The 27,829-nt window shown below is 48.4% G+C and overlaps 2 protein-coding genes and 1 pseudogene across 3 annotated transcripts in view; 2 read left to right on the top strand and 1 right to left on the bottom strand.

The window, feature by feature from the left end:
- Positions 1-18,640, top strand: part of PSMD11 (proteasome 26S subunit, non-ATPase 11) — a 45,348-nt gene extending 26,708 nt beyond the window's left edge. The window contains exons 6-14 of the mRNA XM_003933020.4: positions 2,052-2,246; positions 7,014-7,158; positions 9,113-9,173; positions 12,567-12,629; positions 14,516-14,641; positions 15,127-15,162; positions 15,421-15,472; positions 15,763-15,905; positions 16,027-18,640. Coding sequence (XP_003933069.1) covers positions 2,052-2,246; positions 7,014-7,158; positions 9,113-9,173; positions 12,567-12,629; positions 14,516-14,641; positions 15,127-15,162; positions 15,421-15,472; positions 15,763-15,905 — 821 coding nt within the window. The 3' untranslated portion in view covers positions 16,027-18,640. The remainder of the gene's footprint in view (positions 1-2,051; positions 2,247-7,013; positions 7,159-9,112; positions 9,174-12,566; positions 12,630-14,515; positions 14,642-15,126; positions 15,163-15,420; positions 15,473-15,762; positions 15,906-16,026) is intronic.
- Positions 145-746, bottom strand: LOC101050357 (non-histone chromosomal protein HMG-17 pseudogene; annotated as a pseudogene).
- Positions 18,641-21,816: 3,176 nt separating the features above from the next.
- Positions 21,817-26,477, top strand: CDK5R1 (cyclin dependent kinase 5 regulatory subunit 1). 2 transcript variants are annotated; one of them, XM_039475972.2, is made up of 2 exons: positions 21,817-22,414; positions 22,716-26,477. In XM_039475972.2, the coding sequence occupies exon 2, from the start codon at positions 22,857-22,859 to the stop codon at positions 23,778-23,780; it is 924 nt and encodes a 307-aa protein (XP_039331906.1). In that variant the 5' UTR covers positions 21,817-22,414; positions 22,716-22,856; the 3' UTR covers positions 23,781-26,477. The 2 variants fall into 2 exon arrangements, with proteins under 2 accessions (XP_039331906.1, XP_039331905.1); XM_039475971.2 differs by having other exon boundaries at positions 22,712-26,477.
- The last annotated feature ends 1,352 nt before the right edge of the window (positions 26,478-27,829 follow it).

Below are 27,829 nucleotides of genomic sequence, written 5' to 3'. Positions count from 1 at the left end.
CCATCTCAGTGGCATCACTGGCAAGTCCAGATTGCCTGACACACTGGTAACCAATGACTAGGGGTCAGGTCCCAACAGATGCCTGAGCTTAAGGGAGTTAAGTCTATGCTGAAAGACGGAGAGGGAGAAGAGGACATAAAAGCGAATTTGTGTTTCCATACCGCAAGGCTTTTGTGTGCCAAGGTGGCCATGTGTGTCAAAGTCAGGGAATCCCTCCTCCTGGGAGCCAAGAGGAAGTCTCTCAAAACTAGAAGGGAAAGGCGTTTCCCCACATCAATCCAGCTTTGGAGACATTCTATTAGTGACATATGCCCCTTCCCCCAAAACAACAATGAAGTGTTCTGTGTGCTAACGACATAGCTTAAAAAAAAAAGTGAAACAAAATTCTGCATTTTAATAAAACTTGATAAAAAATAGTATTTCAAACTGTACAGTCACCAGAAGTACACAGTTATCAAAAATGCACACACTTCACTTGGCATCTCCAGCACCTTTGGCTTTCTGTGCCTGGTCTGTTTTGGCCTCTCCATTTTCTGCAGGGTTATTTCCTTCCTTGCCAGCATCAGCTTTTCCCTTTTTCCCTTTCAGTACCTTCTCTCCCTTCTTTGCAGGGGCCTTTTTAGGCTTGGGCTCTGGCTTTGGAGGAGCAGGTTTAGCAGACAACCTTGCGGATCTTCTCTGTGGTTCGTCCTTCACCTTGGCTTTATCTCCTTTAGCATCCCCTTCAGCCTTTCTCTTGGGCATGGTGGCGATGGTGGCGGACGTAGGCGCTGAGCGCGGGATGCAGCAGCGCGTGGGCTTTGGTCGGTCCGGGGGTCGCTCTCGCCTCTTCTTCTTCACACTGCTGCTCTTTTTTTTTTTTAAGTTTATTTTCACTTCAGGGGTACATGTGCAGGTTTGTTATATAGGTAAACTTGTGTCATGGAGTTTGTTGTTCAGATTATTTTGTCACCCAGGTGTTAAGCCTAGTACCCATTACTTATTTTTCTTGATCCTCTCCCTCCTCCCACCCTCTGAGAGGCCTTAGTGTGTGGCGTTCCCCTCTATGTGTTTATGTATTCTCATCATTTAGCTCTCGCTTGTAAGTGAGAGTATGCAGTATTTGGTTTCCTGTTCCTGCTTTAGTTTGCTAAGGATAATGGCCTCTAGCTCCATTCATGTTCCTGCAGAGGACATGATCTCGTTCTTTTTTATGGCTGCATTGTATTCTATGGTGTATGTGTACCGAATTTTCTTTATCCAGTCTGCTGTTGATGGGTATTTAGGTTTGTTTTTTATTCTGGATACAAGTCTCTTACCAGATACATGATTTGCAATTTTTTTCTTTTGTTCTCTGGGTTGTTTTTTTACTTTGATGGTGTCCTTTGAAGTACATTTTAATTTTGATGAAGTTCTGTTACCTGTTTTTTGTTATTGTTGCTTATGCTTTTGGCATTATGTCTAAGAAACCATTGCCAAATCCAAAGCTACAGGGATTTCTGTTTTCTTCTAGAGGTTTTGTAGGTTTCACTCTTAAATTTAGGTCTTTGATCCATTTTGAGTCAATTTATGTATATGGTGTAAGTCTGTTTGAGTTTGATATTCTAGTTTGAGATGGGGGAATCAGGGAAGAAGGTGTATTTGGAGAAGATTGGTATATCCAGAACTCTACTTCCTACATCAACCTGGGTGACTGGGGTTCTTACATAGCCTTGTGATTGCTGGAGAAGAAGAGAGCGAGATCAAGTGCCTTTCTGAACTGGATAACTAGATTTAGCATTTTATAGATAGGGATTCCCAGTGTTTTTAAATTTTAAGAGTAAGCTCATAGGACTCATGGCTCTAATATTGTCCTTAGGAAGCAGAAAACTTCAGAGATGTGTTTTTCTCTTGTAAGATAGCATATTAGAGGAAAATTTAATTATTGCATGGATTCTAGAGGTAATGTTTTTGGAGTTCAGGCATTTTTTTTTTTAATCCTGAATGTTATGAGGGTGGGGGCGTGAGATGTTACAGTGTTTAGATATTAAGCTGATGGCCAGTAAAGGAGAATATATCTTTTCCTTCTTCAGGTTCTCAGCTGCTGCGGGAGTTGAAAAAGATGGATGACAAAGCCCTTTTGGTGGAAGTACAGCTTTTAGAAAGCAAAACGTACCATGCCCTGAGCAACCTGCCGAAAGCCCGAGCTGCCTTAACCTCTGCTCGAACCACAGCAAATGCCATCTACTGCCCCCCTAAATTGCAGGCCACCTTGGACATGCAATCAGGTAACAGATGTAGCTATTCCTGGGGTGTGTTTTCTTAAAGCTCATCTTACCTTATAGGTAGAAGGAATGGGGGTTGGAGCTGGAGAATAAAGCTGGCTGATTTGGCTCTAGCTTCTTCAGAGAAGTATTTAGAAAGCTACTGTTCTAACTAGCTGCTCCCCTCCTGTTAACTGCCTAAAAGGTATTAAGAACATACCTATCACTGCTTGACCAGGCAATCTGACTATTAGAACCAAACTCTAGAGAGGTCGCATTTAGAAGGCTCCCTTAACTTTCCTCTTAACCCCTTACTCAGAATAGTAGCATTTTCATTTAGGCTTACCCTAAGTCTGTTGACTCTTGGAAATCTTTGTAAAATTGGTTGACTTTGACAAAGGCCTAAAATCAGGACTGAGGAATGATAACCCAGTTTCAGCTAACTATGGTATGTAGTTTCTGATGGAGTGTGTGATGTGGGGCTAGGAAGTCAGAAATTGGCAGGTGGAATACTTTCTTTTGTATTTAGTTTTTTTACTGGAGGCATCAGTATTGAAGGAATGTTGGAATTGGAGGCGGAGGACTAGTTTAAGTGCTCGTGTTACCTCTCATCTGTAAAAGATAATGCCTGTTCAACTTGTTTGTCAGGGATGTAGTGATCTAGGATCAGGCTTTCTTAGGTTGACGTTTTGTTCTGCTGCTTTCTAGGTATATGATTTTGGGCAAGTTACTTAATTTACATTTAGCTCATCTGTAAAATGGTAATAATTGGCACATGATAGACCCTCATTAACGTTTGTGTTGAATGAGTGAGAGTCTAGTTTTTGGTTTTAGTTTTTGCCTTTTTTTTTGAGACAGGGTCTCACTCTGTTGCCCAGGTCATAGCACAGTGGTGCAGTCACAGCTTGCCACAGCCTCAGCTTCCCAGGCTCAAGTGATCCTCCCATCTCAGTATCCTGAGTAGCTGGGACTAGAGGAGCACGACAAGCTAACTTTTTGGATATTGTATAGTTTGTAGGGATGGGGTTTAGCCATGTTACCCAGACTGGTCTGGGCTCAAGCAGTCTTCCCACCTTGGCCTCTCAAAGTGCTGGGATTATAGGCATGAGCCACCATGCCCAGCTTTTGTTTCTGTTTTCTGTTTTTTTTTTTTTTTGGAGGCAGAGTCTTGCTTAGCTGCCCAGGCTGGAGTGCAGTCGCGCAATCTCAGCTCACTGCAACCGCCATCTCCTCGGTTTAAGCAGTTCTCCTGTTTGAGCCTCCTGAGTAGCTCAGATTACAGGCACTTGCCATCATGCCCAGCTAATTTTTGTATTTTAATAGAGACAGGGTTTCACTATGTTGTCCAGGCTGGTCTTGAATTTCTGACCTCAGGTGATCTGCCCTTCTTGGCCTCCCAAAGTGCTGGGATTACAGGCATGAGCCACTGCGCCTGCCTGTTTTTGTTTTTAACAACAAACTTCATATGCCCGCCATGACACTCAGTGCTGATATGGCCCCTGTTAACAAATATGTTTGGCAAAGCAGTATACCAGTTCTTAGGCCTTATTTTATCTTTTTTTTTCTCCATACTTATTTTTTGAGTCCGGCCTGTTCTCCCTCTATACTGGGAAATGTGGAAGAATGGAGATGTGTCTCATTTAGTTTAGCAGCATTAATAGTTTGCTGGGTTGTTGAAGGGGCTTTCCTTGGCTACAGAAAAGAGGAGATATTCCTTGAGGCCTCTATACTTAACAGTAGTAGAAAAAGATCTGATTCCCGTAGACCTAAGGTGGGAGGTTTTTTGGGTAGGCTGAAAGAACGTATCACTCAATAGATGGTGAAGTCAGAGGTTCCAGCTGACATGGAGTACTTGGGATCATGTGTCAGCAGTGTCAGCCTTTGACTCTAGTATGCTAAATACTTTCTACAGGTATCTTGATGTGAAAGATGTTGGGAAGTACTTGTGGTAAACGAATGGGGCTGAGGTCTATAACTTCTTAAAGGGCTGGGGCAGAGTTAGAGCTAATATACACAAATACAGAATTTTAGGGTTTAGATGCCTCCCAAGCTTAGAAAGAACTAATTTTTATGTTATCCCAAGTGATAGCATAGGTTGGCAGTAATAGCAGGTGCAATCAAAGTTAAGCTCATTGGGAACAACTCAACTTCTAAGCAGTAGAGGATTGGTTAGGACAACTAGGGTTTATCAGTCTGAAGAAGTACTGCTTAGCTATGTGTAGTTAGGTTCATGGATTTGGCATTATGTGAGAGCTGTACACTTGAGTGCATTTAGGCGAAAGCACATCCATAAATGACAAATATTTGAAAGGAAAATGTAAGACGTTGGATTCCCTCATGAGAGCTGTATAAATATACAACTGTCAAGCTTAGAAGAGCTATCTTAAAGTAGTTAGTATTATTAAAACAGGTCATTCAGGCTGTCTGGAGATATTTGAGCCAACTCCCTGACCTGTGAATGTGATGTCATGAAGGGTAAACATAGCCTTTTCCTGTGGCTCCAAAAGATAGCAGGACTGGAATGGTGGTGAGAAGCATGGGAGAAAGATGGTGCAGTATGTGTTTTCAGGTCCCTTTTAAGTCTCTAATTCCTTTGGGAATTTATATTTGGTAATATGGCAATATGACATTGAGCTGGGAGGTCAGAGACCTGGATTCTCATCTTCTAATCTCAGCCCTCACATAGCTGGCAATGACAACTTTGGGCAGGTTCTTTCATTTTACTCTTTTTTGGAGGTGCCCTCACTTTTTCACCCATGCTGGAGTGCATTTTCACTATCACAGCTCACTGTAGCCTCAACCTCCCAGGCTCAGGTGACCCTCTTACCTCAGCCTCACAAGTAAGTAGCTGGGACTACAGACATGCACCACCATGCCTGGCTAATTTTTTGTAGAGATGGGGTTTCACCATTTTGCCCTGGTTGTGGTCTTGAACTCCTAGCTTCAGGTGATCCGCCTGCCTTGGCCTCCCAAGGTGTTGAGATTACAGATTTGACCCACTGTGCCTGGCAGGGCAGGTTCTTTATCCTTTCTTGACCTCATCAGTAAGTTAATGGAGTTGGGTAGACTTTTTTTCTTTTTTCTTTCTTTTTTTTGAGACAATGTCTGTCATTCTGTCGCCTAGGCTGGAGGGTAGTGATGTGATCTTGACCCACTGCAACCTCCACCTCCCGGATTCATGCGATTCTCCTGCCTCAGTCACTTGAGTAGCTGGGATTACAGGCATGTGCCACCAAACCCGGCTAATTTTTATATTTTTAGTAGATACGGGGTTTTGCTCTGTGGGCCAGGCTGGTCTCGAACTCCTGACCTTAAGTATTCTGGCTGCCTAGGCCTCCCAATGTGCTGGGATTACAAACGTGAGCCATTGTGCCTGGTCCTTTTTTTTTTTTTTTTTTTTTTTGAGATCGAATCTCACTCTGTCACCCAGTTTGGAGTGTAGTACAGTGATCTCAGCTCACTGCAATCTCCACCTCCCGGGTTCAAGTGATTCTTCTGCCTCAGCCTCCTGAGTAGCTGGGATTACAGGTACCCGCCACCACATCCGGCTGGTTTTGTATTTTTAATAGACATGGGGTTTTACCATGTTCACCATGTTGGCCAGGCTGGTCTCGAAATCCTAACCTCAGATGATCCTCCTGCCTTGGCCTCTCAAAGTATTGGGATTACAGGCGTGAGCCACTGTGCCCGGCCATTTTTTTTTTTTTTTTTAAAGATGAGGTTTCACCATATTGGTCAGGCTGGTCTTGAACTTCTGACCTCAGGTTATCCACCCGCCTCAGCCTCCCAAAGAGCTGGGATTACTGGTGTGAGCCACCGAGCCCGGCCATTTTTTTTTTTTTTTTTTTTTTAAACAGACAAGGCTGGACGGGCATGGTAACTCACTCCTGAAATCCTGGCACTTTGGGAGGCTGAGAGGAGCAGATCACATGAGGTCAGGAGTTCATAACTAGCCTGGCAAACGTGGTGAAACTTGTCTCTACTAAAAATACAAAAAATCAGCTGAGTGTAGTGTTGGGTGCCCATAATGTCAGCTACTCAGGAGGCTGAGGCAGGAAAATTGCTTGAATCCAGGAGGTGAAGGTTGCGGGAGCTATCATGCCACCGCACTCCAGAGCGAGACTCTGTGTCAAAAAAAGAAAAAAAGAGACAAGGTCTATGTTACTTAGGCTCAAACTCAAGTTTTTCTTTTTCTTTTTCTTTCTTTCTTTTTTTTGAGATGGAGTTTCGCTCTTGTTGCCCAGGCTAGAGTGCAATGGTGCGATCTCAGCTCACCTCAACCTCCGCCTCCTGGGTTCAAGCAATTCTCCTGCCTCAGCCTCCTGAGTAGCTGGGACTATAGGCATGTGCCAACATGCCCAGCTAATTTTTGTATTTTTAGTAGAGACGAGGTTTCACCGTGTTGACCAGGATGGTCTCGATCTCTTGACCTCTTGATCCACCCGCCTCGGCCTCCCGAAGTGCTGGGATTACAGGCGTGAGCCACCACGCCCGGCTCTGGGCTCAAGTTATCCTCTTGCCTTGGCCTCTCAAAAGTGTTGGGATTACAGGAATGAGCCACTGCACCTGGCTTTTTTTTTTTTTAAAGAGATGGGGTCTTACTATGTTACTCAGGCTCGTTTTGAATTCTTGGGCTCATGTGATCCTCCCGTCTCAGCCTCCCAAAGTGCTGGGATTACAGGTGTGAACCACTGTGCCCCACCAGGGAGATTTCTAAGGTGCCTCCCAGCTCTGATCTTTTATGGCTCTGTTGTTTTATATGGTTCTTAATCCTTTCTTTTCAATGCCCAGGTATTATCCATGCAGCAGAAGAGAAGGACTGGAAAACTGCGTACTCGTACTTCTATGAGGCATTTGAGGGTTATGATTCCATTGACAGCCCCAAGGCCATCACATCTCTGAAGTACATGTTGCTGTGCAAAATCATGCTCAACACGTAGGTGCACCTTAACTCTGGAATACAAGAACTCAGATCCTTCAACAAGTCTGTCTGTCATGGCAGAGATGGCCTGAGCAGGGAGTGTGGCCAGTTACAGAAACAGCAGCAGCTGCAGCCTCTAGGGCTGGCTCAGGTAGAACAGGAGCATCAAAGGTGTTCCAGAAAACTTTTCACTTGCTAGTCTTTCAGAATCAGGAATACATTTTAGAAATCTTCCCAGCTCCTCTTGGAGAATTCTGCTCATTGTTTAAATATTCTGTCCTCATAGGTGTACAGCACAGAACAGAGGGTCAGGAAATAGCTTATAGATCGGCCAGTACCAGTCAACTGAGCCACCCAGAATGAGGAAGGAAAGGTTAAGGAGAGGTTTGAAAAAGTGGACAATAGGGGCCGGGCGTGGTGGCTCACGCCTGTAATCCAGGCACTTTGGAGGCCAAGGCGGGTGGATCACCTGAGGTCGGGAGTTCAAGACCAGCCAGACCAACGTGGTGAGACCCCGTCTTAAAAAAGAAAAAAGAAAATTTTTGGCCGGGCGCGGTGGCTCAAGCCTGTAATCCCAGCACTTTGGGAGGCCGAGGCGGGTGGATCACAAGGTCAAGAGATTGAGACCATCCTGGTCAACATAGTGAAACCCCCGTCTCTACTAAAAATACAAAAAATTAGCTGGGCATGGTGGTGCGTGCCTGTAATCCCAGCTACTCAGGAGGCTGAGGCCGGAGAATTGCCTGAACCCAGGAGGCGGAGGTTGCGGTGAGCCGAGATCACGCCATTGCACTCCAGCCTGGGTAAGAAGAGTGAAACTCAGTCTCAAAAAAAAAAAAAAAAAAAAAGAAAATTTTCAAAAGGAAAAAAAGAAGTAAAAATAATAGAAAAAAAAAGTGGACAACAAAAGTATGACAGACCTTTTAATAAAGAAGTCTATAGAATTATTCAGTTTTTTGGGGAATAAATGAAGTATTAACTAAGAACTCTTTTTTTTGATCTTTGGATTACATAGGGGCTATGTTTTTTTTGTTTGTTTATTTTTTTGTTTTTTTGTTTTGTTGTTTTTTTTTTTTTTTGGAGACAGAGTTTCGCTCTTGTTACCCAGGCTGGAGTGCAATGGCACGATCTCGGCTCACCACAACCTCCGCCTCCTGGGTTCAGGCAATTCTCCTGTCTCAGCCTCCTGAGTAGCTGGGATTACAGGCATGCACCACCATGCCCAGCTAACTTTTTGTATTTTTAGTAGAGACAGGGTTTCACCCTGTTGACGAGGATGGTCTTGATCTCTTGACCTTGTGATCCACCTGCCTCGGCCTCCCAAAGTGCTGGGATTACAGGCTTGAGCCACCGCGCCCGGCCCGGGGCTATGTTTTAATAAAACCTATTACACTGGGATTTGACTTAAACTTATAGTTCTGCTTTTGGTAGGTTTAGTTCAGTTTTCTAACATTGGAGTTTTTCTTTCTTTTTTTTTTTTTCTTGAGACAGAGTCTCACTCTGTCTCCCAGGTTGGAGTACAGTGATATGATCTCAGCTCACTGCAAACTCTGCCTCCCGGGTTCAGGCAATTCTCCTGCCTCAGCCTTCTGAGTAGCTGGGATTACAGGTGCAGACACCACGCCTGGCTAATTTTTGTATTTTTAGTAGAGACAGGGTTTCACCATGTTGGTCAGGCTGGTCTCGAACTCCTGACCTCATGTTCTGCCTGCCTCAGCCTCCCAAAGTGCTGGGATTATAGGCATGAGCCACTGAGCCTGGCCAACATTGGAGTTTTTCTGCTTTTCACGCTGAGATTTGGTCCAGAGTGGAGAAAACCTACTTTGCAATGTGATGTGCATATGGGTTTAGGGTTGGGTTGATTATCTGTGTGGGCAGTGTCTTTATTACAATGGAATTCCATTAAAAAGAGATACATTTAGAAGCATAACATCCTCTAGCAATTGACCAAGTGTATCTTTTTTTCTAGCCCAGAAGATGTCCAGGCTTTGGTGAGCGGGAAGCTTGCACTTCGGTATGCAGGGAGGCAGGTAGGGACTACCTTGATTGCAGTTCTGCTCACTCTGAGACCAGCATGTTTTTACATGGCTATAAAACATGAAAACAGTGCTCTTCAGGTCTTCATACTGCTCTCTTCCTTCTCCCCCACCCGCTTCCTTCCCTTAAGCCCATTCAGTGTGTTTCCTAGACGGTTAAATTCTTGGGTGCTCTTACAGGCATCCGGTGGTTTGAGGGACTTGGGGAACTGAACTGTAGCATTTGCAGTGAGTTAGTTTGCATTTGGCTTTCACCAGAAGATTGATCTACCACGAGTCTGACTTGTGAATTTAACATATGCAGAGTATGAAATCTTAGATTCTCCAGGTCAGGAGCCTGGTAAGGCCTGGTGCATATGTGCTTTAGGGAGGTCTGACTGCTTGGTGCAGAAACTAGGTTTTGAGATTTACTTTTGTGCTTCTCAGAGCAGTACCTTTCAACTCATGCTTTGAATTTTAGGTGTGGTGGAAATGAGGTCTTTTTTGTGTGTTACCTTAATGCCCAAGTAGCGCTGAGTATGACTTCTGAGAGCAGACAGTTATGATCTATGCAAAGATGATGTCTCGGATGTCTGGACTGTCTCCTCTTTGTATTTTGCTTATCACTAGTAAAGTAAAAGTATTCTTTCTGGATTTCAACTGCCATTATCTCTAAACACAGATTAATTGGCTGTCTATATAATCTCACTATATCTCTGGAGGAATGGCCACACAGATGATTTCTTCCTTCTCTATAAGTGGCCTTGACTCTTTTCTTTTTTTTCTTTTTTAAGATGGAGTCTTGTTCTTTCATCCAGATTGGAGTGCAGTGGCGTGGTGATCTCAGTTCGCTGCAACTTCCTCCTCCCAGTTAGAAGTGATTCTCCTGCCTCAGCCTCCTGAGTAGCTGCGATTACAGGCATCCGCCACCACGCCCAGCTAATTTTTTGTATTTTTAGTAGATAGAGGGTTTTGCCATGTTGGCCAGGCTGGTCTCAAACTCTTGACCTCAAGTGATCTGCCCGCCTTAGCCTCCAAAGGTGCTGGGTTTGGATTGTAGGTGTGAGCCACCGTACCTGGCCATGCATTTTCCACTATAGTAATAACCAGTATTCTTGAGGTCAAAACCAGGAGCTGACCTGAACTTTTGCTGATAAAAAGCCAATTAGGGACCAGGCATGGTGGCTCATGCCTGTAATCTTAGCACTTTGCAAGGCTTAGGTGGGTGGATCACTTGAGGTCAGGAGTTTGAGAGCACCCTGGCCAACATGGCAAAACCCCGTCTGGATTAAAAATAAAGAAATTAGCTGGGTGTGGTAGTGGGTGCCTGTAATCCCAGCTACTCAGGAGGCTGAGGCAGGAGAATCATTTAAAACTGGGAGGTGGAGGTTGCAGTGATCCAAGATAGTGCCACTGCACTCTTAAGCTGAGCAACAGAGTGAGATTCAGTCTCAAAAAAAAAAAAAAAAAAAAAAAAAAAGATGCAGTACTCATACTATAACTAGAGTTGAGGAGACTGGCTCAGAGACATTAAGTGTCCAAGACAAGGTCAGGTAGCTAATCAGTGGTGGAGCTAGACTTCGAACTAGGGTTATTGGCTCTACGTTCCAGGTTTTTCTCATTTGGACACATTTTTCTGTCTATAGGACAAATGCTAGAGACAAACTACCCTAATGCCTTGCACCCTTTAGTCTGTTGTATAAGATACACCTGCAAGCTCATCAGAGAACACGAACCAGAAAAAAAAAAAAAAAGACACACTGTCTTTGTTCAAGTATATAGGCTGATACAAGAGCAGCTTCTCTTAGACTCTACCACCCTGATGTTAGTTTTTAAGCAGGATTTGGGCTGATCTTCCAGAAAGATGAATGTTGTACATTTTTTGCTGAGTGGAGACTTGATGGCTTGGTCAGGTGCCTTTTCTAACCAGGTTAGAAGTTGTTCTCGACTATTGATTATAACTTCATCACTCTGTGGAGTCTTAACACTTGGTGTAATATGTTTTTTTTTTTTTTTTTTTTTGAGACGGAGTTTCGCTCTTGTTACCCAGGCTGGAGTGCAATGGCGCGATCTCGGCTCACCACAACCTCCGCCTCCTGGGCTCAGGCAATTCTCCTGCCTCAGCCTCCTGAGTAGCTGGGATTACAGGCACACGCCACCATGCCCAGCTAGTTTTTTGTATTTTTAGTAGAGACGGGGTTTCACCATGTTGACCAGGATGGTCTCGATCTATTGACCTCGTGATCCACCCGCCTCGGCCTCCCAAAGTGCTGGGATTACAGGCTTGAGCCACCGCGCCCGGCTGGTGTAATATGTTAATCCCTCAATTTTTTTTTTTTTTTTTTTTTTGAGGCGGAGTTTCGCTCTTATTACCCAGGCTGGAGTGCAATGGTGCAATCTCGGCTCACCGCAACCTCCGCCTCCTGGGTTCAGGCAATTCTCCTGCCTCAGCCTCCCGAGTAGCTGGGATTACAGGCACGCGCCACTGTGCCCAGCTAATTTTTTGTATTTTTAGTAGAGATGGGGTTTCACCATGTTGACCAGGATGGTCTCGATCTCTTGACCTCGTGATCCACCCGCCTCGGCCTCCCAAAGTGCTGGGATTACAGGCTTGAGCCACCGCGCCCGGCCAATCCCTCAATTTTGATACCCCAACCTTTTTTTTTCTTTTCTTTTTTTGAGACAGAGTCTCCTTCTGTCACTCAGGCTGGAGCGCGGTCGCACGATCTCGGCTCACTGCAACCTCTGCCTCCTGGGTACAAGCAGTTCTCCTGCCTCAGCCTCCCAAGTAGCTGGGATTACAGGTGCCTGCCACCAAGCCCGACTAAGTAGAGAGGGGGGGTTTCACCATGTTGGCCAGGCTGGTCTTGGACTCCTGACCTCAGGTGATCTACTCACTTCGGTCTCCCAAAGTGGTAGGATTACAGGCGTGAGCCACAGTGCCTGGCCTTGATGCCTGAGCCTTAATGAGATGGACCTTGTTCAGTGCCTTGTACCAAACCTAGCAGAATGAGTCTTGATAAAGCACATATATAATAGGGCCTAAGGGCAGGAAGAAGTTTGGTTGGGTGTGATAACGAGTCTTAGGGGAAGGGAGAGGAAATCACAGTTCTCTTGTCATTTTTCCTTTTAGCTTGTCATCTCTAGAGAATGCTGTATTAGGGTCGGTCTGTTTGGAAAACTTCTGTTTCCTAGTATTCTTAAGTAATTTCAGGTTTCAAAGTGAAACAGGTAGGCATATAGTGTATTCAGTACTTCCAGCTCTTCTTCCCAGGTCTCTGAAGAATGACAATGGGGTGGGTTCTTCCTTATAGCAAAAGTTGTATTGACACAGTACTGCTTATGAGACTTGGGTGAATGTTAGTGTGCAGCATAGATCACTTTCATGATTTGTCTCTTTATTCCCAGACAGAAGCATTAAAATGCGTGGCTCAGGCTAGCAAGAACAGATCACTGGCAGATTTTGAAAAGGTGAGCATGATACTGGGTTCCTAGGGAATGTGGGTAGAAGAGAGGGATGTTTAAGTACTTCAAAACATACTTTAAAAAATGATTATAGTTTCACAAGAAGTTGCAAAGTGATTCATGTATGCTTCATCTAGGACAGTGTTAAAACCAGGAAATAGTTAAGCACTTTTTTGTACAATGCAACTTGTTGAGTTGATAGAAATTATGTTATTTATACCTAATAACTTTCTGTTTCAAAAGTTCTTTCTGTCCTTTTTTCACTTTGATTTTTCACAACACACCTATCTAATATCTGCATTTTGTGGTTAAGGGAACTGGGATTCAGGACACCCAAAGTCACACAGCATAGGGTGAGAGTTTGACTCTAGGCCTAGTGCTTGTTTCACATGGCAGAGTTGTAGGTATTCCTTCAGCTCCAGAAATGCCAGGTCTGTTGCTCATCTGGACAAAAGAGTGTGTACCTGGACCCAAAGAAACGTCCTCAGGGTGTTCTAGGCTTTTTTTAACCCTGGAGAAAAGCCTGTCTGGGCATTAGGTTGAGAATTGTATATTCTTTTCTGAACCTCTCTCCTCTTAGTCTAAGGACCAACTTTATAAAAACAAAACCAGCCGAGTGTGATGGCTCATGCCTGGAATCCCAGCACTTTGGGAGGCCGAGGCGGGTAGATCACAAGGTCAGGAGTTCGAGACCAGCCTGAATAACATGGTGAAACCCAATCTCTACTAAAAATACAAAAATTAGCTAGGCATGATGGTGCGCACCTAGCTACTAGTAATCCTAGCTACTCAGGAGGCTGAGGCAGGAGGATTGCTTGAACCCAGGAAGCAGAGATTGCAGTGAGCTGCGATCATGCCATTGCACTCCAGCCTGGGCGATAGAGTGAGACTCCATCTCAAAAAAACAAAAAGCAAAACCTAGATTCAGAAAGAAAACCTTAGTGTGGATGGAGACTAGATCCATGTGGCTTTGACTGTCCTTAAGATTCACCATTTTCCTGGAGGGTTCTTGTCAAAGCTGTTGTTGCCTCTTACTTGGCATGATTTGCTTGCTTCCCTTAACACCTTGTAGCACAGCTGAAATGAGGCTGGGATGTTGAGACCATTACTGATGGTCTGTAAATCACACACATGAGTAATGGTCTAAATCATTTTATCCCAATGTTTGGGGTGTTTGATGGAACATTTTTATTCCAAGTAGTTCCACGGAAGAAGGATTCTGTGATTAGATACTTGGGAAATCCTAGGGCTAAATAAAATACTAGGGCTAATAATAATTAAAACACCTAATTTTGCTGAGTAATTGCAGAGCTATAGTATACTGATGGTCTTCATAGAACTCCCAAGAGCTAGTTGTAGAATTCAGCATTTCGTGTTCTTAAACTTCAATAATCTTTTTGCCCGGCAATGGATGGAGACTCTATTTGTTCTGTAGAATACATTCTGAGAAATGCTTGTGTAGTTAATTTGGTTCATGAACTGAGTTGCTCTTGGGGCTTACATGGTTTGAGCTGTTGACCTGAAGCTTGCAGACAGAAAGATGGTGCCTAGGATGACTCCACCTTTTAGTTCTGTTTTGTATTTTTTTTTCTTTTAAGACTATCATAAAATAGCATTTTACAAAATTAATTATTTTTAGAGATGGAGGCTCTCTATTTTGCCCAGGCTGGACTTGAATTCTTAGACTCCAGGCGCACACTACCATGCTAAGTTTACCTTTTAGTTCTTGACATTCCTTTTCTTCTGCTTTCTATCATGCATCTCCCCACATGTCCCCTAACTTCATTCAACCATGTAGCTATAAGGGCCACCAGACTACCTAGGAAGTTAGGAAGTAGCATGACTTTCAAGTGATTCTCTGTGCCAATCTCTGTGACTGGTTCTTTTGGCAGGCTCTGACAGATTACCGAGCAGAGCTCCGGGATGACCCAATCATCAGCACACACTTGGCCAAGTTGTATGATAACTTACTGGAACAGAATCTGATCCGAGTTATTGAGCCTTTTTCCAGAGTACAGGTGAGAACTCTCTGGGGACTCCATTTCTGACCAGGCATTCTCACCTGGTCACCTCCCTTCCACACATGTACAGAATGGGAACTCACTTCTAGGGGTGTGCCTGGTGGTCAAGAAGCCACCAGGAGTTTCGGCCTCTGTTGATAGAATGGACAAGAATTGAGGAGAGAGATGCTGTGGGTAGAGGCATGTGAGATTGCCCCTGTACATGTCCTGAGCAGTTTCCTCCTCACTTCTAGTCACTGTATGTGTGGTACATGTTTTTTGTATTTGGGTGTGGGACGGGAATCTTTATTGTGTGTAGCAGCGAAAGGCAGGCAGATGGGCAGAGCACAGGAGACTTAAGCACAGCCATGGAGGGTGGTGTTGTACAGAGACAACATTAGAATTTGGAGAAATATAGCAGTCCTCCCCCTATTTCCTCCCTTTTCTTATTGGAGGCAAAAGTAAAACTTTCAGTGTTGGTGTCTCTTTGCCTTTCCTTTTAGATAGAACACATATCTAGTCTCATCAAACTTTCCAAGGTAAGGAGTCTTAAGGCCATCTGGGGGGAGGAATGGGAAGGGGGGTGAGGAGGGACGGCACATGCACCTGATTGGCCTCATTGGAAAGCTCCCCAGCTTCTCAGTGGGGAATGGGCAGTGTGGGCTAGAGTGGGAGTTGCATTGTTGCTATTTTATTTTCAGTCCATTTGGCCTAAGACCCCTCCAACAAAGCTTTTGTGTCAAGGTGATATCTGACTAGGGGATACTGGTCCCTTTAATCATGTGCTTTGATTTTAGGCCGATGTGGAAAGGAAATTATCACAGATGATTCTTGACAAGAAATTTCATGGTGAGTAACAGTCACACAGGCAAGGGGGCTGGTGGTGGTGGTGATGAGATGGTTGAAGAAGTTTATTTTCAAAGATGTTCTGTTTGTTTCCCCTGATGGTTCACCCTGGATCCTGGCCCCTCTTCCCTGTGATGAGAATGTGTGATAAGCATGTGTACATGGAATAGGGAGATGAATTCTGTTGCTTTTCTTTTCTGGAGAAAGTGAGTCAAGTAGGGATTGGGCTGCTTCACAAATGCTTTTGTGTCTAACCTCATCTTTTACCTGGGTTGCCCTTGTGTTTCTTGCAGGGATTTTGGACCAGGGGGAGGGTGTCCTGATTATTTTTGATGAACCCCCAGTAGATAAAACTTATGAAGCTGCTCTGGAAACAATTCAGAACATGAGTAAAGTAGTGGATTCCCTTTACAACAAAGCCAAGAAACTGACATAGGTGAGTGCCGGCTTCAGGACCCGAGGGCTGGGCAGCTCTGTCTTCTGCGTGTCGAGACTGAAAACCTCCTCCTGGTGTCCTCATGGCTTCCTGATTGACACTGCTCTGTCTTCTCTTGCAGAGTTGGATCTGTAGCGGTCCTTTGGAGAGTGTGTGTGGCGGGAGAGTGAAACCTTGGGGGAAAATGCTAGGAGATTTCTTTTTTCTTTTTGTTCTACTTTTCGCTCGGAAAGTTTTTAAATCCTCATTTGGTGCATCTGTACTCCAGCCAATAGGTGTGCCAGTTTTCATGTAATCTTTACTGGCCCAACTTGGGAGTGGGGAAATTGCTTAAAAAAAAAAGAAAAAGAAAAAAAAAAGATTATTCTAAATAAAAGGAAAAAGGCTTACACTACCTAAAGCTGTGCTCTCTGCCTCCTGGGAGAGGGCCACAAAGCCAGGCACCCTGCCAACCACTGGGGGCTCCTAATCCACCTGCTGGGCGTCACCTCTCCTCCTCCTCAGAATTGGGTGTTTGCTGACCATCAAAAGCAATGACTTTTTATTCTGTTTGTACTGAACCAAAACAAACTGTGTATAGACTGCTATTTTCTTTTTTATTTGAAATGAGGTGTTTTGGTGTTCTTTTCCCTGCCATACGGCCTGTCCACCCTTCCCTCCCCCACATTGGCTCCAGCAGAGTAGCTGAAGGTCCTGCCGCCGCCGCCGCCGCCGCCACCACCACCACTACCACCACCACCACCATCACCACCACCACCACTACTACTGCAGCAGCGACAGCAGCAGCAGCAGCGCCTGCACAGCTCCACTCTGACCTGTGAAGGAATGGGGATGAGACCAGGAGCTAGTGTCTAACACGGCCACACGGGGAGCAGTGTGGGCCCTTAGCCCCCAAGGGGCCTGCTGTGCATGTGGCTTTTTATTTTTTCACACAGTAAACTAGATGAGTTGTCAGTGTTTTACTTGCCCCTCTCTTCTCCTCTGTGTTCCTCTCCTCTCCTCTCTTCTTTGCTCTCTCTCTCTCTCTCTTCTCTTTCCCCTCTCAACCAGGAGACCATCACGTCTCTCTGCCTTCCTCCTCTCCTCTCCAGAGGAGTCAGGCTGTCTGAAATCCATGAGCTTCTCTCCCTCTCCCACTCCTCCTCTCCTGCTTTCAGACGGATTTATTTCTTTTTTAAACAGTGAACATTGGAAATGAGACTGTGGAGTGTGGTTTTTTCTTTCTTTCTTTCTTTTAATTTTCTTTGTTGGGTTTTTGAGCAACCTCATGTCCCCTTCCCAGGGAGGTTCTTTATTTACCTCCTAGAACTCGAGTGGATGGGAAGTAGAGCACCGTGTGTCAGCATGCTTTGTTTTCTGATGAGATTACACCGTGAGGTTTTCATGCCATTTGGGTAGGTGAGCTTCTGCACCTCTGTTGTGCTGAACTGTATTTTCTTCTGTCATCTCCTGTTTGTGTTTTTTCTCTTTTCCTCTTACCCTCTTCCTGCCTCCTTCCTGCTGGCCTCCTTTTCTTTTTCTTTACCTTCCTTGGATTATCCTTCCAGGTTTTCGTAATAAATTTATATTTTGTAAAAGGATTTTGTTGTACCAGGTTTTGCATCCTCGCTGAATCTGACTGGCTTTTATTTTCCTCTCCAAAATCAGGTTTTTGTTCTCAACATCTCTCCCCATTATGTCAAGTCACTGTTTGGTTTTGGCACCATCAATATCAAATGTACAAACGGTTCTTGCTAACCAACACCAGGTATATCTGATGTTCAGATGAGTTCCAATAAAAATAATTTTTTTTTCAAAAGGTGTCTTTTCTTGAGTGCTGGAGGGCTTCCGGGCAAGCCCAGACAGCTCTGTGCAGCCTCACAGTAGTCTAGCTCTTGTCTGGCCAAAGCTGTTATCTCATTTGTATAACGGGAATACTTAAGCTAAATTTGGGGTCCAAATTTGGAGGCTTTTGGGGCAAGAAAGTTGGTGTGAGAGTTCTGAAGTTGGACATGAATTCAGGTGTCTGTTTTTCCAGGGCAGTGTGGTCCAATGAGCATATGTAGGTTTGGGCAGTAGATCCCCTGAGCCTACTTCCTCTTCTGTTCAGTGAGGATGCTGCTTCCTTGGCAGGTGATTGTGATGTGAGGCTGAAAAAGTAATAGATGTGCAGATATCTGGAGAGTCCTGACATTCAGTTGTCGTTTCATTTCGTTTCCTTTTGGAATCGTCAAAGGCAGCGATTTTCATATTGCCTCACACCCTGGGGGGCTCTGGGACCAATGGGGGGCCTCCTAAATCCTCCATAGTCTAAGCAGTTCAGCCATTGTCTGTTTTAGTATTGTGTTTCTGTATTTCACTTGCAGATAGAATTTTGCTTCTATAAAGGACTTTTAAAAAGTACTCCAAAGAGATCTAGATCTGGAGCAGAGGGGAGATGGTTTCCCAGACTTAGGGCAGTCCTGAGGAGCTCAGGATAGCAGCCCTTTTCTTGGTTCCCTTTGTGGGTCTTGGTCAGATGATGCCCTTTAGATCTGTGCTGTCCAATATGTAGCCGCTAGCCACTTACAGCTGTCAGGCCCTTGCAATATGGCTGGTCCGAGCTGCGATACCCTGCAAGTGTAAACACAAACCAGACTTTGAAGGCTTAGTATGATAACAAAAGAAAAGGAGTGTAAAATATGTCAATAACTTTTTTATATATGTGTTGAAATATTTTGGGTATTGAGTTAAATAAAATATGTTATTAAAATTCATTTGTTTCCCTTTTACTTGTGTAATACGGCTGCTAGAAAATACAAAGTTACCTATGTGGCTTGTATCTGTGCCTCACATTATCTGTCTCTTGGACAGCGCCAGCTTTAGACCTCCAGGACCAGCATTTGTGCCACTGCTTCCTCTCCCAGGCCTCTCATGAGCTGAGTCCAGGCACAGCTGGAAGGGGTGGGCTGGCCCCGGGGCTGGCGTGGGCCCGGCTCCCTCACCTCCCTTCTGGGCTCCAGCCTTCATGGTGCCAGGACTTTCTTGTGTGTTAATGAGACTACTGGCGTTGGGAGCAGAGGCTCTGGTCCCCTGCTGTGTGCTAGTTATGTAATCTGTGCTGCCCAGAAGGGCCACTAGATGCTGCTCTGTGATCCCTGAAAGAACAAAGCAGACTTCCTCGGGAGTCAGAGTTCAGGCCTGCTTTATTTGGAACCCTTCCTGGAAGCTGTGGCTGGCCCCAGCCTTGGCCCCTCTTCCTTGGGATGCTATGGGAAGTGGGGCATGCAGGAATAGTGGACTCTCCTGCAGTACACAAGCAGGCTGGCCCACCAGGGCAGCTAACAAGCAGGCTGGCCCTTCAGGCAGCTAGAGATAGGCTATAGGCTAAGTAGGCTGATTGATGGGGGTGGGATTTGGAAATCTTCCCTGCAGTTCTATGATGAAGGCAGCTGGGAAGAAAACAGCACTGTCTCATTCAACTGGGTCTGCCTTCTGGGTCCTTGATTCTGCCGCTCGTGGCAGTTGACTGCCTTTTCTTCCTTGCTTCCTGTTGGATAGGAGCTGGGGGTAGGGAGGTGGTGGTGGGATGACTGAAAAGAGCTGCATTGTGTCTCAAAACGAGCACAACAGGCATGGCCTCGGTGTGTAGGAGCTTCTGGAGACCCCTTCCCTTAGCTGCAGCAGCAAATAGGTTGCCAGGGCCATCCCATTCCTGCTGTGCTGCAACTGTGACTTTGCCTTGGCAAGTGTGAGGAGGCTGGTGTTCTGCTGAGAGCTCTTTTTGAAGGTGAGAGGACACAGGGTGTGGCCTGGCTTCAAAAGGCCCAGGCAGAGGCATGCTGTTCTGGAGTGGGAAGCAGGTGTGTGTTGCGGGGATGAGCTTGGTCTGCTTCCCCGTAGAATAGCTAGAACTGAGATTCAGAGTTAAAGGTAACAGTGGGCCCAGGTTTTTCTAAGGGGTGGATCTTGGCTCACTGGAACCTCTGCCTCAGCCTCCTGAGCAGCTGGGATTACAGGTGTCTGCCACCATGCCCAGCTATTTTTTTTTTTTTTTTTTTTTTTTGTACTTTTAGTAGATAACGGTGTTTCACTATGTTAGCCAAGCTGGTCTCAAACTCTTGACCTCAGGTGATTCTTCCACCTTGGCCTCTGAAACTGCTGGATGCGGTGTGGCCACCACGCCCAGCCAGGGGTGGATTATAGGCTTCAAAATTTGGACATATTTTGGGAAGTGGAAAACATTTAACCTTGACTCAACACTAGAATCTGAAGTGGGGCGTAAGACAAAAGGCAGTGTTAACACAGAGCCAACTCAGGAGCCAGAGGCTCCAACTAGGGGCTGAGGAAAAAAGGCTGGGGTTCAGCTTTCCTCTGAGAAGGAAGAGGGACACTGGATCAGGGTCTTGAAGGAGATTGTTTCTTCTGGCTACTGCTGTTGTTTTTTTTTTTTTTGAGACGGAGTTTTGCTCTTGTTGCCCAGACGAGTGCAATGGCGCGATCTCAGCCCACTGCAACCTCCATCTCCCAGGTTCAAGCAATTATCCTGCCCCAGCCTCCTGAGTAGCTGGGATTACAGACACCTGCCACCACGCCCAGCTAATTTTTTTGTTTTTTTTTTTTGTTTTTTTTTTAGCAGAGACGGGCTTTCACCATATTGGCCAGGTTGGTCTTGAACCGACCTCAGATGATCCGCCCCCCTCAGCCTCCCAAAGTGCTGGGACTACAGGGGTGAGTCACTGCACCCGGCCTCTTCTGGCTTCTTACTGTGAGATGCAGGAAGGTTGAGGACAGCTTCATTTGAAGAGCAGGTAGGCTTGTACACTGGGGAGCATTCAGAGGGAGGAGCACACTGAGATGGGAGCTTGCCTTCCTCTTCTGAGTTAACCGTAACAGCTACTCTGGAAGTTCTGAAGGGCTGTGGGCAAAGCAGCCCTCTTTGAGTATGAGCAATGCATTTTCCACTATATGCCTGCCCCTCAAGGTTCCTAAAGCTTTGAATTCCCATTGACAGAAATCTCTGGGTGGCACATAAGCAAAATCTATCACTTTCTGACTTGCTTGCAGCATCTTGAATGCCAGATTCCTTTTCTGTTCTTCCTAGGGCAGTTGACAGGGCCGGCGCAGGGTGACAGCCTAGTGGGATGGAGTGGTCAGGATATTGGGTGTCATCCTCTCCTCTGGAGTGCCACTCCTTCATCTCTAGGTTCAGAGACGATCTGGATTAAGACAGAGCTTAAGTCTCCTGTTTCCCAGGTTTGTGGTCAGTTTTGAATCAATCTCCAGAAACAAGGTAAAATAAAAATAGTAAATTAACAACGGTGAGATACGTGGATTCACATCTGACAGGAACAGCTCTTTCAGAACCAGAATTTTACTCAATTTGGCTAGCATCTTCTTACATTATACATACTTAGAATTGAAAACGTGTAAGAGGGTAAGAGGGCTGGTCAGAGGGGCAGTTGCTTCACCCTTAATATAACAAGAGGGCGAGTGGGAACTTAAGTCTTATTTGTGATGGGCTCAGGCTTGGCTCGTGGTTGGCCGGAACTGCTACGGGCCACGCTTCTCTGGCTTGGATTTCTGAGACCCACCCGGACCGCAGGCATTGTACCCAGGATGAGGGAACGGAGGCCCCGGAGGGGTGGCCAAAACCGACTCGGGGTTCCCGTGGCACTCGGGTGGCCTCAGTAAAGGCGTCTTCTCTCCCCGCCCAGGGCGTTCTTCCTTGCACTCTCTGGCTGCTTTCCCCAGGTACGGGGATGTCAGCTTTAAGAAGGGAGCTAGGGGCCCAGGCCTCGGCGGAGGGCTCCTCACGTGGAGCCGGCTGGCCGCCCGCGGCCAGGGCGGGGACTTCGCCGAGAGCGCCCCCGCGGCCCGCAGCTGCGGGCGCCGCGGCGGGAACAAAGGCAGCACGTGTCTGGGCGGGGCGCGGGCGGGGTCGGCCCTCGGCCCCGCCCTGCGCGGCGCCAACCCCGCGTCGGCAGAGTTTGGGCTGCGCGGGCGCCCGGGACTCGGCGGCCGGGCTGCTGCTGGGCGGCGGCGCGGAGCGGGCGGTGATCTGTGCGGGAGGGGCGGCCCCGAGGGGCGGGGTGGTCGGGCGCCCCGTGTCCCGCCGCTGCCGCCGAGTCCGGCTCCTAGATGGGGCCCGGCGCCTAGAGGCCTCCCGCTCGCCGCCGCGTCCTACCCGCACCTTGCGCGGCTGGAGCTGAGGACACCCACGGCCGCGGCTCTCCGGCAAGACCAGGCCGGCGCGTGGACGGTGCGCGCGCCCCGCGAGGGAGGGCGCTGAGGCGCGCGCCGGGAACGGGAGCGGGAGCGGGAGCGCGAGCGCGGCGGCGGCGGCGGCGAAGGTGCGGGCGGCCGAGCGGGGGGCGGGGCCGCGGCGCCTGCAGAACCTTGGACAGAAGCTCCCGAGCCGCCGCCGCCGAGCGCGAGCCCCGCCGAGCGCCCCCGAGCGCCCCCGAGCGCCGCCCAGCGCCGGGACCGCGGCGGCAGAACCGCGGCGCGCATTGCGGAGGGCGCGGAGTGCAGGAACCGCCGCCTGCCGGGTAAGCCTGTGCTGGGCGGCCGTCCTTGGCCCCGGGGAGTGGGGACCGGGGTCGCGGCCGCGCGGGGTGTCGAGGCGGGGGTCCTCGGCCGCCTCCGTTAGCGCCCGGGCCCCTCCCGGCTGCGCCTGGGGACCGCAGCAGCGGCAGCGGGTGGGGGTGCTGCAGTGGAGGCGGCGAGGCTGCGGCGCGGGGGCGCGGGCAGGGCCCAGGACTGGGGCCGCGGGGGCCGCTGAGGCGCGGGGCGGAGGGGCGCGGCGTGGAGCCCCGCCTGGCGTTGAGAACCATCTTGTTTTCCAGGCAGATCCGAGGGGGCAGCACGCGTCCCTGGAGCGCCCCCGTCTCTTTCCCGGGCCCGCCACAGGCTCGGTGAGCGGTTTTTTCCCTCTGGCTGGCAGGCTGGGCGCGCAGGGGCGCGAGCCCCCGCCCGGCGCGCAGCGACACCATGGGCACGGTGCTGTCCCTGTCCCCCAGCTACCGGAAGGCCACGCTATTTGAGGATGGCGCGGCCACCGTGGGCCACTACACGGCCGTGCAGAACAGCAAGAACGCCAAGGACAAGAACCTGAAGCGCCACTCCATCATCTCCGTGCTGCCTTGGAAAAGGATCGTGGCCGTGTCGGCCAAGAAGAAGAACTCCAAGAAGGTGCAGCCCAACAGCAGCTACCAGAACAACATCACGCACCTCAACAATGAGAACCTGAAGAAGTCGCTGTCGTGCGCCAACCTGTCCACATTCGCCCAGCCCCCACCGGCCCAGCCGCCCGCACCTCCGGCCAGCCAGCTCTCGGGCTCCCAGACCGGGGGCTCCTCCTCGGTCAAGAAGGCCCCTCACCCTGCCGTCACCTCCGCAGGGACGCCCAAACGGGTTATCGTCCAGGCGTCCACGAGCGAGCTGTTGCGCTGCCTGGGTGAGTTTCTCTGCCGCCGGTGCTACCGCCTGAAGCACCTGTCTCCCACGGACCCCGTGCTCTGGCTGCGCAGCGTGGACCGCTCGCTGCTTCTGCAGGGCTGGCAGGACCAGGGCTTCATCACGCCGGCCAACGTGGTCTTCCTCTACATGCTCTGCAGGGATGTTATCTCCTCGGAGGTGGGCTCGGATCACGAGCTGCAGGCCGTCCTGCTGACCTGCCTGTACCTCTCCTACTCCTACATGGGCAACGAGATCTCCTACCCGCTCAAGCCCTTCCTGGTGGAGAGTTGCAAGGAGGCCTTTTGGGACCGTTGCCTCTCTGTCATCAACCTCATGAGCTCCAAGATGCTGCAGATAAATGCCGACCCACACTACTTCACACAGGTCTTCTCCGACCTGAAGAATGAGAGCGGCCAGGAGGACAAGAAACGGCTCCTTCTAGGCCTGGATCGGTGAGCACTGTAGCCTACGTCATGGCTCAAGGATTCAATGCATTTTTAAAAATTTATTATTAAGCAAATCAGTTTTGTGTACAGTATGTGTCTAGCAAAGCCACCAAGGGCCTCACCTTTCCCACAGTCTCTCCCTGGGGTTTTTTTCAGCCCTGCCAAGAACTCTGGGCACTTTTGAACTCACGAGCCTTGAGCAAAACCCAGAAGATGTATTTAGAGCCACCCGGGCCACTGACCTCCCACTTTTGGGAACTCAAAGGACTGACCTGCCCCTGCCGCCTGTGTCCTCGCTGGATCCAGGGTGGGCGAGGCTGCCTGCTGCACCCTGGATGCAGCTGGAGAGGGGCCTCTGGCTGCCTGGCCCAGGGAGGAAATTGGGGTTTCTGGTTGGAGGCCCTTTTCTGGCTCCTGTGTGGAGTTGTTCGTTCTCCCAGAGGCTCCTGGAGCCAGCCGCCTTCACTGAGCCGCCAGTGGGGTTGTGAGGCAAGATCTCTGCTGCCCTGGGACGTCTTCAATCTAGGCGAGGCAGAGCCGAGCGGGTCTAGTGCAAAGATTTGACCATGCACCGTCCTGATTTGCTGTTTTTTAGGGAGAAGGGCTTTCCTTTACTGGAGAAATGGAACTCGCCCCCCTACCCCCTTGTCTGCTGCTCCCAGCCACGGTGGTGGTATTGGCCAATGAGCTGGTTTGACTCATTAATTTCTCTCATTTTGGGTCCCAGCTAAAGAAGTGGGGTGAAGCTGGGGACAATTTTTCTGGGTGAATTTTTCTTTTGAATAATGCAGCGTAGTCACCCTGTGGCAAATGCCAGGACAGCTGCAGGTGCCCATTAGCAACGCCTGCCTTCTAGGCAGGTGAGGGATGCCATGCCTGAGACCAAGCCGGTGCCCACCTAAGGGCTCAGGCCTCTTGCTGGTGCACATGACGTTTGTCTTGCAGAGCTGGGGGTTAGGTGATGTGGTGACCCCACCCCCACCTGTTAATAAAGCTGTTTCCAAACAGTTAAGTTTCTTCTGAAGAGGAAGCCTTGCCCGGCAAGGACCAGTGACACAGCCGGATCTTGGACACAATGACCAGAAGGGAGTGAGACTCCTGATTGCTCTGGAAGCCTGCTGGTTTCTACAACTGATCATTTGCAGCTGCTGGTTTTGGTTTCCACCTTACCCTACTGGCTGTAAAAACACAAGATGTGTACTTCATCGATTTTCTAATTCTCCTGTATTGGTGGCTTGGGACTTGGGAGAGGGAACAAGCCTTCCTGCACGGCCCGTCCCTCGGCTGTGGAGAACAAAGACGAATGTGAAGACGCTACAGAGGATTCTGTCTTCCAGGCCCAGTCCCCGGGGGAGTGCTGGAATGGGGACCTGGGGTGGGGAGGCAGAGGGTCACTTTTCATAGGATTAGGTCTGAGGTGGCTACCAGTTTCAGCACAAGCACTACTGAAATTCACACAAAAAGAAAGCTGTGAAATTGAAGTCCCAATTTAAGAGGCCCGGAGCAGAACCTGGTGGCCGGAAGCATTCCCAGAGTTGGGGAGGAGAGCCTGCCCTGCCAGTGAGCATCTGCCTAGCTGCACCTGAGGCCCAGCAGAGCCGTTCCTGGGACTGTCAGATAATTGGTGCGGCGCTGGAAGGAGCCTGTGTCTGCTGGCACAGACTTCACACAGCACCTCCTCTCTGCTGGGTTTTCCACACAGCCTGTCTTGAGATCCTGCTCCTGCGTGCGACACAAGGTGGGAAGCCCCTGGTGGCATGGAAGAGGGAGGGTTGGTGCCAAGTCTCAGGAGAAGGGGGCATGTGTGTAGTCACCTTCAGCTGGTGGAACCTGGCCTGGAACTGTGCGGTTAAATTGCATCCACAGGATTCCAGTTTGGTGTCTGTTTCCTTCTCTTCGTATTTATTTTTTTATTCTTCGGAGGAGGTGGACATTTCGGAAGTGGTTGGGGACTTAGGGAAGAACTCTCTAGTCCCCTCAGTATGAAGCCTGTCGTGTTCTCTCTCTCCCCTTGCACTGGTCATCAGTATTGTGTAAAGGAACAACTGATACACTTGAGTGTGCAAGCAGTGAACCCATTTGCCATGCTGCTATGAAGACTACTTTAAGAACTACAATAAAAAAAAAACCTACAAAAAAACCTTTATTCTTTAATTGTTGCTTTTACAGTGATATTGTGCATGCAAACCAGGAGCATTTTGTGTCTTAAGAAAAATAATCTTAGAACAGATGGCTGTGAAAATTACACCCATGCACAGAACAAGCCGCAGGAATAATAGTTCAGGATTTGGTTTTTCTCTCTCTCTCTTGTAAACCTGAAGGGTTGATACATTCTTTCCATGCAGTTATTAGAACTTAGTTTTGTTCCAACAGTTGTTAAACTTGCAATGAAAAGAAAATGTGCCATTTTTTTTCACTCAGAATTATTCATAGCTGTATATTTGAAACTGCTAATTACACACGTGTGATGTATGTTGGTTTTTTAGTGCAATTTCTTCCGTAGCTATTCTTTGACCAAACTGTGGGTACTGTTAATATTAATTTATATTTGTCTCATTTTGTATGTATGTGTAGTGTGTTTGTGAGTATGTGTGGTTTATAATCTGACAAAGTCATGGAGCTCAGTTTGGCTGTAATTTAATTCCCCTTCCCTTATTTTTATTTATTTTTGTACTGTGCCGATTCAATAAAATGCACTGACCATCCATTACAGAGACCTCTTCTTGTGGGCAGGCTGGGGGCCCCTTTAATAAATGATTCATGCGCTCAGAACATAATTGGATTTGTGTTATGGGGGAGGGGAGGACAGAGTTGGGGGCGAGGGCTTAACACACTAAGGTGATTAAGAAGGAAGCACAGGTTAAGTCAGCTTTGGTTTAGCGTCCAGCCGGGGCGGGGGCAGCTGTTCCCCAAAGGCTCCCGTGGCAGAGCTGGGTGACTGGAACCTCCAGCCAAGGAGGGTCAGGCCCAAGTGTGGCCTGGTGAGGTCTGCCGGGTGGGTCCTGCAGGGGCTCTGGGACCTAGACTCCCTGTGTTGAGGTGTAGCTCTGAAGCTGCTGCTCTCATATCCTTGGGCCTGGCTCTTCCCTGGGCTCCCTTCCTGGAGGGCTCCCAGGCCAGCAGGGGTGGGCTGCTGTCCATGCCGGCCAACCCTGTGGGTTTAGCTCCACATGGGTTTCCAAGAGGGAGAAATCCAGCCCTGTGGCTTCCAGGGAAGCAGCTATCTCAGCCCATAATTGCAGCAAGGGTGGGCTTCCTACCAGCTCTATCTGTGCCTGTCCTGACTACCAGCCTGAGGCTTGCATGTGCCACCGGTGTCAGCCTCAGGAAGAGGGTCATGCGGACGCCGAACGTGGCTTTCCCCAGGCCCTACTCCCTGCGGTCTGGAGCTGCCCCTTAGTGCTAGGAAAGCCCTTCTTGTCCTCAAGTTGGTAGCTTGGGAGTTGTCAGCCTTGTGATCAAGGCCACTTGCTTTCCGAAAAGCGACTCCCTTCCTCTGAGTCACAGAAGCCACCGCTGCACGTTCTTTTCTGCCAAAGACCAGTGACTGGAAGCACCCTGGCTTCAGGACCCTCGGGTGCTGGCCTTGCCCTGTTGCTCCCACAGGGCCTCGCTCCCTTCCCGCTGGAGGAGCTGCTGCTGCCTCTCACTCTCCCCACCGCCCCCATGCTTACTTCCAGCTCCTTTCACTCAGCTGGCCTGGCCTGTCCCCCAGCTGCTGCTGCAGGTCTCTGAGCCTTTCCCCTCTACGTACGTGCTTCTCTTTCAGTAAACGCGTTCCCTGACACCAAGCAGTGCGCGCGCTTCCAGATGCCAGGGCACGGGCCTCAAGATGGCGGGAGAAAGTGCTAGGACTCACCCCACGGCCTCCTCCCCTCCTCATACCACCTGTCCACAGCTTGCGCCTTGCTAGTTTTTGGTTCAAAAGCCTCAGGCAAATTATCCTCCATTTTACATTATTGGTGCTTAATTCTCCCTTCTTGAATGTAATGGTTGACTTTATATAACCAAACATTTCACAAAGTTTTCAGTGACAGATAAGCAAAACACCTTTAAAAA

This window comes from Saimiri boliviensis, chromosome 17 (genome assembly GCF_048565385.1).
Source record: "Saimiri boliviensis isolate mSaiBol1 chromosome 17, mSaiBol1.pri, whole genome shotgun sequence".
NCBI lineage: Eukaryota > Metazoa > Chordata > Mammalia > Primates > Cebidae > Saimiri > Saimiri boliviensis.
This window is presented reverse-complemented; position numbering and strand designations above follow the sequence as displayed.

Excerpts from the sequence above, each read along its gene's own strand:
- CDK5R1 (XM_039475972.2), top strand. The coding sequence starts at position 22,857 with ATGGGCACGGTGCTGTCCCTGTCCCCCAGCTACCGGAAGGCCACGCTA.